The sequence below is a fragment of the Phragmites australis genome, chromosome 2 (genome assembly GCF_958298935.1).
Source record: "Phragmites australis chromosome 2, lpPhrAust1.1, whole genome shotgun sequence".
Lineage (NCBI taxonomy): Eukaryota > Viridiplantae > Streptophyta > Magnoliopsida > Poales > Poaceae > Phragmites > Phragmites australis.
This window is the reverse complement of record NC_084922.1, coordinates 15,409,327-15,422,888: the sequence shown is the minus strand read 5'-3', so window position 1 is coordinate 15,422,888 and position 13,562 is coordinate 15,409,327. Positions and strand designations below refer to the sequence as shown.

At 50.1% G+C, this 13,562-nt stretch overlaps 1 protein-coding gene and 4 non-coding genes across 5 annotated transcripts; all 5 read left to right on the top strand.

Moving 5' to 3' along the window:
• Positions 1 to 891: 891 nt before the first annotated feature.
• Positions 892 to 4,073, top strand: LOC133900859 (acidic leucine-rich nuclear phosphoprotein 32-related protein-like). The gene is made up of 2 exons (XM_062342123.1): positions 892 to 1,382; positions 3,486 to 4,073. The coding sequence occupies exons 1-2, from the start codon at positions 990 to 992 to the stop codon at positions 3,747 to 3,749; spliced, it is 657 nt and encodes a 218-aa protein (XP_062198107.1). The 5' UTR covers positions 892 to 989; the 3' UTR covers positions 3,750 to 4,073.
• On the top strand, positions 2,446 to 2,541 carry LOC133910373 (small nucleolar RNA Z119). The gene has a single exon (XR_009908540.1). It is a non-coding gene; the product is annotated as a small nucleolar RNA Z119 (small nucleolar RNA).
• LOC133910372 (small nucleolar RNA Z119) lies at positions 2,689 to 2,786 on the top strand. The gene has a single exon (XR_009908539.1). It is a non-coding gene; the product is annotated as a small nucleolar RNA Z119 (small nucleolar RNA).
• Positions 2,928 to 3,021, top strand: LOC133910366 (small nucleolar RNA Z122). Its single transcript, XR_009908534.1, has one exon. It is a non-coding gene; the product is annotated as a small nucleolar RNA Z122 (small nucleolar RNA).
• LOC133910367 (small nucleolar RNA Z122) lies at positions 3,279 to 3,362 on the top strand. The gene has a single exon (XR_009908535.1). It is a non-coding gene; the product is annotated as a small nucleolar RNA Z122 (small nucleolar RNA).
• Positions 4,074 to 13,562: the final 9,489 nt, after the last annotated feature.

The window sequence follows — 13,562 nt, the reverse complement described above, 5'->3', positions numbered from 1 at the left end:
TCAGGATTATTATGTCGTGAGTAAGGGTTTATTTGTTTCAAGCGTGGATTATGAAAATCAGTTTATATAATATTGATTGTAAAAATATGGATTATACAATCTGCAGAAACTGGTAGAAAACAGATTGCTAAATTGTTATAATTTGAAAACTAAATTGTACCATCCAGCTTTTACAATCCAACATATTTATTTCAGCTTACAGATTGTAATATGCCCTAAGAGTAAAAAAATGAATGAATTATCCATTACTCCTTCGAACTAGCAGAAAGAGAGGAGGATAGTTGATAAAGTAGTGATGCTTGGACCCTACTATGATTTATATATACTTGTATTTTGTTATATCTGGGTTTATTTCATTCTTTTTTGCGAATTGTGCTTTAAACAGTACTAGTAGTCCAAGTTAGCTATAGCACTCAACATTGTTTGAGAATGTAGAGATGCAATTTCTTTTCGGTTTTAAATAAATTAGCAATTTTCTCCATAAACAGTTTAAAATATTGTATTAGATTTTATAAATATATTACATAGAACATGATGGTCAAATTTTTTCCAGGGACACTTGTAAAAGTTTTTACCGAGAAGACAAAGTTCTATACGAACTGTATATTTCCAGATCCACATACGGAGCACATTAAGACCGTGTTGCAATAAACTGGCAATATATTTTTTATTTTGAGAAAAGAATCTCTCGGATGCTGCCGTCAGCCCTAGCCGTTCTTCCTACCCCTCCCGTGTCCTCTCTGCTCACGAACCAGTCCCCCCCGCAGCCGTCCGATCGTCCGCCACGTCACGGATCCGCGTGCCTGTTCTTGTGCCGGACGGCTAGGATCTTCCCGAGCCAATGCGCCCAAACCCAACCAGCGCCTCCCCGCCCCCTGATCGTCCCCGCTCGCTTACAAATTCGCCCAAAATTTCCCCCAAAATTTTCCACCACCACAACACCAACCCAAACAAATACGATTTCGCCGCAAGAATTCGTGTGCGTAGAGATGAAGCCGCCGGTAGAGGTGGAGGCCGACGAGCGGGCGGCGGAGATGGCTCGCAAGAAGGCCGCGGCGGCCAAGAAGGCGGCTGAGGTTGCCGAGGAGGAGGTGGTGGACGTGGAAGAGGACGATGACGTGGAGGTGGAGGGCGAAGACGAGGAGGAGGCGGTCGATGGGGAGGAGGACGGTGACGATGACGAGGGGGAGGGTGAGGAAGATGACGACGACGAGGAGGTTGAGGGGGAGGAGAAGGAGGCCGGCGGGGTGGTGGGGATCTCCGACGAGGAGGATGAGGAGGACGGCGAGGAGGCGGAGGGCGGTGACGACGACGACGACGACGATGACGACGACGACGACGACGACGAGGATGATGAGGTAGATGGTGAGGAGCAGCAGGAGGTATAATTCTTTTCTTAATTTCGTAAAATTATCATCTTTACTTTCTTCAGCTCTTGTTAGTTTGTTTGTCTCGTTCTGTGCTCATAGATCTGTGCGCTGGTGCTTATGTATGCATCTGTTTTTGCTATTAATTCTGTACTGCGATTAATTCCGTACAAATTTGTCTCAGATCCATCTTGCTCTGTTCTTAAAAAACATGATTTTTGCAGCGTTTTTTTTTCTGAAGCAAGATGCGTCTGTTCAGTTCTTCGTTCTCCTGTTAGTTTTGTATATTTTTGGGCCCATTTCTTGTCAAAAGTGCACCGAAAGGTTAAAAATCATCCCTCTATTTTAGCTCAGATATGGTGCTTATTTGTCCTAACAGAAATTAACATGGCTCCAGATCTGTCAAGGAATCAGGTTGTTGCAAGGGGCAGTAAGGCTTAGGCAACTAGATCTGTTAAAAAAACGACTTCTTTTTTTTTTTTTGCCCAAACTGCAAGTTCTTTATCCTTCTTTGTGTTGTTCGTTTAGATCTGGGGATTGTACCCTGCCGCACAGTTTGCCTGTCCTTTCACTGGCCTTGGTAGGAGTAGTTACTATGAAAAGATGCCAGGTTTTTACTTGGCTTATCCACTTGTCTTGCCTTGTTGTGTGGTCTGTGGTGTGTAACCCATTTGTTTTCCCAGAATAGTACATGGGCACAACAGTATATCTCCCTTGGAATTATTTTTTCTTTCTTTTTCTTTTTATTTTGCAATAAAGTTTCTGGTTCATATGGGTGGCTGGCCATCATGAGCTACAGTCCTTCGATTTGAGGATCTATCTGCCCTGTTAATGGCTTGCACAAAATTTGGTTTAGAGATCTGACTCTTGAACATGGGGATGCTTTTATGTAATTTGTTCAGGTTTTCAGCTTGCTGTTTGGAAATTATGGACTTACCATGGGCTGCCTTGGGCTAAAGGGACCTGGGCTGCAGGAAATCTAGCTTGTTTGCACTGTTATCAAAGTAGCCCATAGATCTGTTAAGAATTTGCAAAAGTGGAATTAGCTGTTAGGATTCTTTGGGCTTTGTCCTTATGCTTTTGGAGATGATGATTCTTATCAGAGGTTGTTTCTGAGGTGAGCCAAGAGCAGACCATTGCTGCAAAAAAACTGATTTGCCGTTCTGGTCAAAAGCACTTGCCAGAAACTTCTATCTTGGGCTGATATGGGCTGTTGCACATATATCCAAGAGTCCCTTATATCTATACACAGTTTTTTTTTTAAAAAAAATCTACAAAATTGGAAATTAGCTTTTGGATTTTCTCTTGGCTTCTGCTGCACTTTTAGAGATGACGATTCCTATCAGAGGCTGTTTCTGAGGATGAGTCAAGAGCTCTCCTAGTGCTGCAAAAGAACTGATTTGCCGTTCTAATCAAAGCACTTGTTATCAATTTTTTATTCTTTTGAAACATAAAGGTCTGTTCCAAGTGGCCTAATTCCTGGTCAAATGGAAAAAATTGTTGCTATCTGATGCTTTAGAACATGTGCTCAGAGGGAGAGGGCATCTTATCCTCGGTCTTGTGGGGAGATGATGAGAACTTATTCCAGAGATGGTTTCTGAGGGTAGATGTAATCTACCTCTGGTTACACCTTGCACGTCAGTCTGATCCCATACTCTGTGGATCTGAGACTAAGAATGAGAAACCTGTTTTGTACGGTGTTTCCCCCCTCTTTTTGTTAAGATCTCTTATGGACCCTTTGGGAAACATAAAAAATCTCAGGCCTGATTCCACAAATACAAAGACATCCTTCTGCCCATATGTGCATATCTTTCGCTGAACCTTTTTGATTTTCTTATCTTTTGTGGTTGTTCTTTCCTTGAGAAATTGCATGGGAGCCTGTTTCTTTGTTAGCACATCATTTTGTTCTTGTTTGGTATGTGATAAACAATTCATCTCAGATGCCCTTTATGGATTTATGTAAATGATGAAAAATTGCACGTGTCTGATCCCAGAAACTTATTTCAGCTTAAGGATTTGATTGGACTGTTTTTACTTTTTATAATTTTAATAGACGGACTGTTTTTACTTGTTGAGGTATGTGATCATGCCACTTACATTACTCGTTGAAATGTGCAGGAGGAGCTGGGAACTGAGTATCTGGTCCAGCCCCTTGTTCCAGCTGAAGACGAAGAGCATTCCAGTGACTTTGAGCCTGATGAGAATGGTGATGGCGGCGCTGAGGATGAGATTGATGACGAAGATGATCCTGATGATGGTGAGGATTCAACGAAGGCACAGGCCTCAGCGAAGAGGAAGAGGTCTGGTGATGATGATGACGATGGTGACGATGATGATGATGGCGGCAATGATGACGACGATGGCAGACCCTCAAAGCGATAGTCAAGCCGTGGCTGCGGATCTGTGATCTTCTGCAGGGTGCTAAGAAGGGCGAAATAATCCTCTGGCAGAAGATTGTTGGTAAATGCTTGTAGCTTTAGGACATCTGTGGGTAGGTGTAGCTGCTGAAGCTTTGTGAGAGTCCACCGTTGTAGTTGTTAGTGCATACTGCTGATGTCTGATTAACAGCCTCTCGGAACTTCATGTGTGAGGGAAAGAGATCATGGGGCTTGTTTTTATGCTTGTGTAGCTTCTAGTTCAGGTCTGTGGAAACAATGTGGATGATTTGTCCTGAATCTTGTCGTGATAAATTTTTTTCTTGTACCATTAGAAATCTTGTCATGAGTACCTTCTTTTTTGTTAGGTAAAGACTTCTTTCGAGTGTGGATGCGCTTGCTTGCTCGGCCGTCTGCCTTGCATCCGTCGATCCACGTGCGGTAGATGAAGTTTCAATGCATATTGAGTATTTTGCAGTTGGTTACTGTAGCATAGGTACTGTTCATCAGATCTGAATATGAGTGAAGTTAGAGGATCTTAATCTATCGGATCTGAATATGAGTGAAGTCTGAGGATCTCGATCTTGGTAACGACACAAACATCTCATTTTACGGCTGAGCCTATATGTGGGTGGCTAAATATTTTTTTGCACCCACTGCAGTCATATCTATTCTTCTTTCCAGTGCTTAGGTATAGTGTTACTAGCAGTTTTCCTATAGAAACCAATAAGTTGTGAAACGTTAACCGTTTTTAGATGGCCTTATCTAATCTTAGGAGCACATTTGTTGCCTCTTCTTCTCTCTAGGTTTCTATCTCTTCTCGCTTGCAATTTGATTCCTTGTTCTCTAAACTGATTTGATTAGGGTTTTGATATGGGGATTTTGTGTTTGATCTAGTGGGCATTGGGAGGTGATGCATGAGAAGTGAGTTCCCTGGTTCTATTTCTATAATTGGTTATTGTTGGGGTTGTTGTTAAGCACCCTCGACGGCCCTTTGGTTTAACCAGCTCGGTCTTCTAAAGCCTCGGCCTTTCAGAGTCATGCCTCTCGAAGGCTCAGCCTCCCGAAGGCTCGGTCTTCCGAAGTCTCGGCCTCTCGAAGGCTCAACCTCCCAAAGGCTCGGTCTCCTGAAGCCTCGGTCTCTCGAAGCCCCGGCTTTCTAGAGTCCGGCCTCTCGAGGACTTCACCCCTCGGAGCCATGCCTCCTGAGGCCCCCGTCTCTAACTGCTCGAGCTGGCTTCCCGGAGGCTACTGGGTCACTCATTAGGCCCCAGGAAAGATCTGCCAGAAGAGGAGCACCGGTCGTACTTTGCCTGCAAGGAGGTGACTGGCATTAAATGCCTAGGCTAGTGGACACCGCTATGACACCCAAGTATAATGGAGGCTATCCTGACACCCCTGACAATGCGGCGTCGGGCCGCAGTTGGTGACCGGCTCGCCCCCCCTTCAGGGGGCAGGCACCATGATAATTACTACATTGGATATTTATCTTCTAGATAGGGTAGAAAGTAGTTATCCGGGATAAGGCTCAGTAAATCGGTCATGTCCCAGATATTTGTACAGTATGATAACTTGTACGTCAAGCTACGCATGACCCTATAAATAGGGGCCATGGTCACCTGGGCTCAGGACCGAGCTAGACAGCAAAAAGATACAAAGGTGAAAATACACCAAGTCACGCTATGATACCCCTCCCAAAGCGATCCATTTTTTCTACCATCAATACATTTGTGGTGTTCTTTCCTTTTAAACTTCTTCTCCAAGCTTGAGTTTCCTCCTTAGAAGAAACTCTCGCCGTACTTGCTAGGGCAAGACGAACTCTTGCTCCAACAGCGTATCGTCCGTGGGGACTCGAACACAGCAGTGCTAAGAGAGGTAGGATGCCACCCAAGAAGAAGACCACCAAGGCCGCGTCAACGGCGGCTGACCCCCCAGTCATGCCTGCGTAGCAGTCCAGCCGGCTATACGTAGGCGGCCCCGATGACGGCCCCCCAGTCCGGGGGAACGGGAACCTTACAGCCACCGCCGACCCAACCATAACCACAGCTGCGGGCGGCACCGAAGGGTTCTCTACCCCGGAGACCCAGCAGCAGCAAGGCGAGGCCCCTGCTACCGCTGAAAACACCGTTCCGCCCGAGCGGCATTCATGCCTGGTGGCACTCCTGGCCCAGATGAAGGAACTACGGACAAACCTACGGGTCGAACAGCAAGCTGGCCACACCTTCGCCGCCACTCCCGGGATGGCCGACGCGGTTCCGACCCAAGCTCCATGTACAGACGAACCCCTCGGCGCAAGGACCCGGCCTGTTCGGTCCCCGGAGCCTCGGAGGCAGTGTCGTGAGGACCCCCTGCAAGACCACGACTCTCCCCTACGGGCCGACCTGTAGGCCACGCCCTTCACAGAGGGTTTTCGAACCCCGAAGTTGCCCAAGTTTAAAGGTGATTCGGACCCTAACGAGTTCGTCTGATCCTACGCCCTGGCCATAGAGGCCAGCGGGGGCGGACTGACCACCATGGCTAAATGCTCCCCCCTCTTTTTAGAAGGGGTGGCCATATGCTGGTTCTGGGCGCTGGACCCTGGCACCATTCACACCTGGTCCCAACTCTGAGACCTCTTCCGCAGCAACTTCCAGGGCACCTTCATCTAACTAGTAACCTCTGGCAGCCTATTCACTATCAGGCAGGAGCCAGACGAAACCCTCCGGGACTACTTCCGAAGGTTCTCTTAGACCAAGACTCAGATTAGGAGCATATCGGACTCTTCGGTCATCGATGCCGCGACCCAGGGCTTGGCCGAAGGCACCCTATACGATCGGCTGAACCGACATCCAATACGCACGGTAGAAGTCCTCATGAGCAAATTTGAGGAGTATGCATGGGCGGAGGAGGAAAAACTCCGTCGGAGGCGCTCACAGGCTAGAGAGGCTTCCTGTGCCAATTCCGAGAGGCTACACTCGCAGGCCGGATTGTCACATGCCCCCGCTCCTCCAGAAAAGAGGAGCTTCGAGGAGGCTCTTACCGTCGGGTCCCAAAGGGGGCGGCAGCGACAACGCCAAAATATCGGCAATATCAGCCCAGGCCGCGGGGCTCCGAACCAAATCCACCCCAGGGGATGCGGTCGGGGATGCTCCGGAGGCCTCCCGGAGCGAAGCCATGCTTCAAACCAACATTCCGAGGAAGACTCCTGGTGCACTCTACACGACGCAGGATGAGGACATAATACCGACAACTGCCGAACCCTCACCACCTTCTGAGAGGAGTACCTCGGGAGGTAGGCAGCCTTCGCCTCAACTGATGGGCCCCCCAAGGGGCGGTCCAAAGATTGCAGGCCATTGGGCAACCGACGGGTCGACCATCTGGCCCTATAGAATCCTCCATAGCTGGCCCTACCTTCGCCATCCCAGTCATTCCTAGAGTGGTACAATGACAACAGGGCACAGGGCAAACAGATCGTCCTCACTATAACAGGCGGAGGGAGCTCCGGTTGCACTTCAAAACGACAGCGGCGAGATTACGCACGAGGGGTACACCACATCAGAGCGACTAGCATCCATCGACAGACCCCTGATTGGGCCGACGTCCCCGTAACATTCACTATCGACGACTCTGAGGGGGTAAAATTTTCCCACTCCGATGCCCTAGTCATCTCAGCCAACATCGCTGAAGTCGAGCCCCTAAGAATACTAGTCGACGGAGGCAGCTCGGCGGACCTCCTATTCGTGCATGCCTTCGACCAGCTCTGAATTCCATGAAGCCAGCTCTCACCAAGTAGCAGACCCCTCCAGGGATTCAATGCCCCCCCTCAACACCCTAGGCCAGATGGAACTCCCGATCATCTTCGGCGAGGGCTCCACATCACGATTCGAGGTCATCACCTTCGACGTCGTGGATGTACCATACTCCTACAATGCCATCCTGGGATGGGGAACTCTGAACAGATTCGGAGCTGTACCCCATCACAATTACCTCTGCCTGAAAATGCCCGGACCCCAGGGGCTAATAACCGTCCACGGCGACCAAGACCTGGCTAGACGCATCGAGTATGGGCACCCTGCTCCGCTTCCCTAATCGCCACATCCACGCTATGACACAGGAGGACTCAGAGGACCCTCCGTCGGTGCATCCCGGGCACCGCTGCTCTCCGAGGCCATAATCGGAGGGGGGCATCAAGCTGGTCCCGATACACCAAGACCAACCTGGCCGGACCTTCTGAATAGGGGTGGACCTCACCTGCGGGCAAGAAGCCCAACTTCTGGCCGTCTTGCAAGGTAATCTCGAAACATTCGCATGGTCCCTGTAGGACCTCCCAGGAGTCGACCACAGCATTATCGAGCATTCACTTCAGGTCGACCCGAAGGCAAGGCCCATACGCCAGGGGCTTCACAAGCTCTCTTCGGAGCGGGTAGAAGTCGCAAAGGAAGAAGTCCAGATGCTACTAAAAACCGGTGTTATCCGAGAGGTCATCCACTCCGATTGGCTCTCCAACACCATCCTGGTCAAGAAACACAGCGAAAAATGGCGTATGTGCATCGATTTCATATCATTAAACAAAGTATGCCCCCGGGATCCGTACCCCCTTCCTCGCATCGACCAGCTAGTGGATTCCATTGCCGGCTGCGAACTGCTGAGCTTCCTTGATGCCTACTCCGGGTGGCAACGGAGGATGAGAGCAAGACCAGCTTCATTACCCCCTTCGAAGTGTACTGCTACGTCTCGATGCCCTTCGGTCTTCGGAATGCTGGGGCCACCTTCTCTCATCTAGTGCACAAGGTGCTGCAGCAGCAGTTGGGCCACAACATCGAGGCCTACATAGACGATATCGTGGTAAAAATCCAACTAGAAGCCAACCATTTTGCCGACCTGCAAGAAACGTTCAACAGCCTCCAGGCTGCTAGCGTGTGACTGAACCTAGAGAAATGCGTATTTGGCGCTAGGGGTGGAAAGATGCTAGGATATCTCGTCTCTCGAAGAGACATTGAGGCCAATCCAGGCAAGATTCATGCCATCGCAGAAATGTCACCTCCCACCAATCCGAAAGAAGTACAACGCCTGGCCGACCTCCTCGCGGCCCTCAGCCGCTTCCTCACAAAATCTGCTGAGCATAGCCTTAGCCTCCCCTTCTTCAAAATGCTGAGGGGCTCTAAACCATTTAGCTGGATGCCAGAATGCCAAGCGGCATTCGAGGCTCTAAAGGCATACCTTTCCCACCTCGAAACACTGGCGATGCCCCTCCCCGGTGAAGGACTACTCCTATACTTATCCGTCTCTGCGTCTGCTGTCAGCACCGCCCTGGTACGGGAGGAAAAGAGTAATGGTTGCTGCACTCAAAGGGCTATATACTACGTCTCGAAGGCCTTAGCCGGGGCTAAGAGACGCTACACCGAGCTCGAAAAAATAGCCTACGCCCTGCTGATGGCCTCACGCAAGCTTCAGAACTACTTTCTTGCCTACGACATCACTGTCCCAACCTCGTACCCACTTGGCGACATGTTTCACAACCGGGAGGTGAAGGGACACACGGCAAGTGGGCGGTAGAGTTATCCCCCTTCGTGGTAAGGTTTGTGGCCCGCACCGCCATCAAATCCCAAATCTTGGCAGCCTTCATCGCCGAATGGACTCCGACACCCACCGAACCCACCACTACACCCTTCCAAGACATCTGGAGTATCTACACTGATGGAGCATACTGCTCCATGGGCACCGGAGGCGGCGCGGTTCTCATCTCTCCCACAAGCCAACAGGTCTAATACGCTGCGCGCCTGGATTTCAAGACGACCAACAATATAGCCGAATACAAGGCCGTCCTCTTAGGCCTCCGAAAGGCCCGAGCCTTGGGGGTAGCCAGAGTCATCATCCGTACTGACTCTTAGATCGTCGCCGGTCACGTCAACAAGAACTTCCAAGTTTGGCATCTGGACATTACAACATACCTCGAGGCCATTTGCAAGACCGAGGCACACTTTCGCGGCATATCAATACGAAGCATACCGTGGGAGGACAACAGTCAGGCAAACAACCTGGCAAAGGACGCAGCCATGGGTAAAGACCCACCGATAGGCACCTTCCTTGAGACCCTACACAAGCCGACCTCCAGAGCTCTTGACGAAATGGCTGCCGCCATCCTCCCCATCGAAGTCATGGACTGGAGGGCTCCCCTTTTATCCTTCCTGAGAGGAACAGAAGAACCGGACTACCCGATTGCACTTCACCAGATTCAGCATCGCGCTAGGGGTTACCGTCTCATAAATGGCACCCTTTACAAGACAGGTATCTGCGCTCCCCTCCTTCGCTGCATTACTAAACAAGAAGGATCCAACATCCTCTGGGAGATACACGAAGGCCTTTGCGGTAATCATCTGGCTCCTCGTGCCCTAGCCGGTAAGGCACTTCGCTAGGGGCTCCATTGGCCTACGATCATGTTCGATGCAGAAGACCTCATCCGCACCTGCCAAGGATGCCAATGGATGGGATGCCGAAGCCACCGACCTCCAACTCCCTTGCAACCAATCGCCCCTGTTTGGCCCTTGGCTCGTTGGGGGTATGGACCTCATCGGTCCATTTCCCCGTGCCAAAGGTAACCTTCAGTACGCAGTGGTGGCATTGGAGTACTTCTCCAAATGGGTCGAGGCCGAACCCCTCACTGCAATCACGTCAAAAAATATCCAGAAATTATTCTAGAAGAACATAATCTGCCACTTCGGCCTCCCACATCAGCTCACAGTGGACAACGACACACAATTCGACTCCGGGCCTTTCAAAAAATTCTATGACGACCTCGACATCAAATTATGATTTGCAGCAGTTTGACACCCTCAGTCCAATGGGGCCATCGAAAGGGCCAACGACAACATCCTCTCTGGTTTGAATCGCTGCCTCGTTGGCTTAGCTCGAGGCCTATGGGTCGAAGAACTTCCCAAGGTTTTGTGGTCCCTCCGCACCACTGTCACGCGGGCCACCGGGTTCACACCCTTCCACCTCCTGTATGGAGACGAGGCCATGACCCCCACCGAGGTCAAGGGCTGCTCACTCAGGGTACAACTTACACAAACTGACGGAGAAAGGAAGCTCTCCCTCGACCTTACCGAAGGCATGCGACTCCATGCCATGCAGAATCTCGATCACTACATCAAGAAAACTAATTCTTGGTATGATCCAAGGGTTGTGACACGAAACTTCAAACCCAACGAACTAGTACTTCGACGTGCCCTAGCTCTGGGAAAGCTGCGCAACAAATGGGAAGGCCCATACCTGGTCCTCAAGTCTAATAGGCCCGGCTCCTACCGCCTGGCCGTTACAGAAGGAACCCCCCTCGAACACAGTTAGAATGCGGAGACCCTCCGTAAGTACTATGTATAGGGGGCCCTAGGCTCAGTCTCTCCGAAGGTACCAAAAAAAAAAAAAACAAAGACCCTCCAGCATCTTGAAGGAATAAGCCTCCGTGCTGGACAGGCATTCCGTCCGCTATCTTTAAGGCCTCGCTAACCTACATGGTGGATAGGCAAAGACCGCTCCAGCATCTTGAAGGCATAAGCCTTCGTGCTGGACAGGCATTCCGTCCGCCATCTTTAAGGTCTCGCTAACCTACGTGGCGGATAGGCAAAGACCGCTCCAGCATCTTGAAGGCATAAGCCTCCGTGCTGGACAGGCATTCCGTCCGCCATCTTTAACATCTCGCTAACCTACATGGCGGATAGGCAAAGACTGCTCCAGCATCTTGAAGGCATAACCCTCTGTGCTGGACAGGCATTCCGTCCACTGTCTTTAAGGTCTAGCTAACCTACGTGGCTGATAGGCAAAGACCGTTCCAGCATCTTGAAGACCTAAGTCTCCGTGCTAGAAATGCATTCTGTTCGTCATCCTTTGGGCCTAGCAAACCTAAAATGGCAGATAGACAAAGACCGCTCTGGCATCTTGAAGGTAGTGCCTTCATACTGGACAGGCATAACACCCTCCGTCATTTCTAAGGCCTGGCTGACCTAACATGGCGGAGGGATAACCCCCCGGCACCGGCACGACTAAAAGTCTCCATGCCACAATCACCCGACCCTTCCGATATCTTCAAAACCTAAAACTCCGAGCTCCCCACTCCCACCTACTGCAACGCAATGCCCCTCGAATCTCGCACCCCGTGGCCACTAAGCAGCCGTAGGATGCGAAGGGGTTGGGATAAGGGGCACATGCGAAACGTGGATGCGATAAATCATAAAAAGAGAGAGAGAAAGAAACAAAACAACAAGCTAACATAACGCAAGTTGTACATACATAACATACCAAGAGTCTTTGCATATAGCTAGCCACTGTACATCGAATCTATGCCCAACAAACTTGCTAGCCTGCTACACCTCCCTGTAGCACTACGGGAAGACGAGGGTGCCCGACCGCCATGCCTCCTGGGAACACCGTGGGACTAGGAGAGTCGTCCCCGACAACTGCGCACAGGAGGCCGACGCGAGCCCCCTCCACGAAAAGAGCTACTGCCCAAAACGGAGACTCGGCCTCAGGAAGATGAAGGATCCGCCGGGAAAGGATACGAGTAGAAGGCCGAGAAGTCTAGCTCATCCTCCTCCTGCCCCTCCGGCGAGGCCTCCGCGGCCAGTACCTCCTCCACCTTCACCTCGTCGAGAATAGACTCAAGAATTTCCGAAGGCACTCTTCCATCAGAACCCAGGGGAAGGACAAAGCATTGTAGGAAGTGTGAGCCAGCAACCTCCCGGGCTGTTCGCGCTGCACACCAGTCATCCCTTGCAACAAAATATACATCTGGAGTAGACACAAGGGGATCCTCCGGCTCGACCTTGACCAAGACATCGGCGGCCACCTGCGGATCAATACACCCCTCGGAATCGCAGGGCATAACAAAATGACTCCGCCGTCGAACGGACAGAGTAGCCCCCAACGCTCCAGACACACTCGATCCCTCCTCAGAGGCACTATCCAAGATACGGACAAGGCCTCCTCCGGCCTCAGGCCGCCATACCTATACACGCAGATTGGACTCCAGTTAAACTCAAAGGCACAAATATTCCAGAAACAACATAGTGAAAGGACAATGATGTCGGCTAGAGGGGGGGGGGGGGGTGAATAGGCGTTTTACAAAAAATTGTCCCTTTTTACCGTTGGCCTAAACTTGCAGCGGAATATAAATTAACGGATTTTTCACAAGTGAAAAACCTAAATATGCTAGGCTCAACTAGTGCACAATCACCCTAAATAAGTGTGGAAATTACAATCCTAAGGTGACTAAAATTATTCAATTCTAGCAAGAGATATCTTAAATTGAAAAAGGCTGAAAATACTGTTTATATGCCTGAAATTACTGTTCACCGGATAGACCGGAGTCTCCGGGTTGTACAGGTCCGGAATCTCCGGATTCTCCGGATTCTGTACAGAACTGAGCCCAAAACTGAATATAAAGGATGGGTAGAGAGTTCTAACTCAAACCAAGTGATATCGTGTGTTCCCGGAGATGATTCCAAGTAGATTCACGGAGAACCTACACTCAAATACACACAAACAAGTAGATCGAGCAATATGCACAAAGATTTAAACAAGAACTCAAAAGTAAAGAAACAAGAGAGGAGACACAAGATTTGTTTCCCGAAATTCGGATTCACCACCGTGAATCCTACGTCTCCGTTGAGGAAGCTCCAACGAGCCGGATATCTTTCAACCGCTTTCCTCGATCCACTCTTGATTTCTTCCCTTGCGGAGGTGAAATCGAGCCCTTCACAAACTTTCCCGCGGCTCACCACAAGCACGGGAGCTCACCGGTGACACCTAGCCGGCTAGGAGGCTTCACCTCCAAGAGTAACAAACGCTT

Bases quoted from the DNA above. Each gene is read 5' to 3' on its own strand.
- LOC133900859 (XM_062342123.1), top strand. From the start codon at position 990: ATGAAGCCGCCGGTAGAGGTGGAGGCCGACGAGCGGGCGGCGGAGATG. The intron at 1,383-3,485 runs GTATAATTCTTT...TGAAATGTGCAG, and splicing joins ATGGTGAGGAGCAGCAGGAG to GAGGAGCTGGGAACTGAGTA.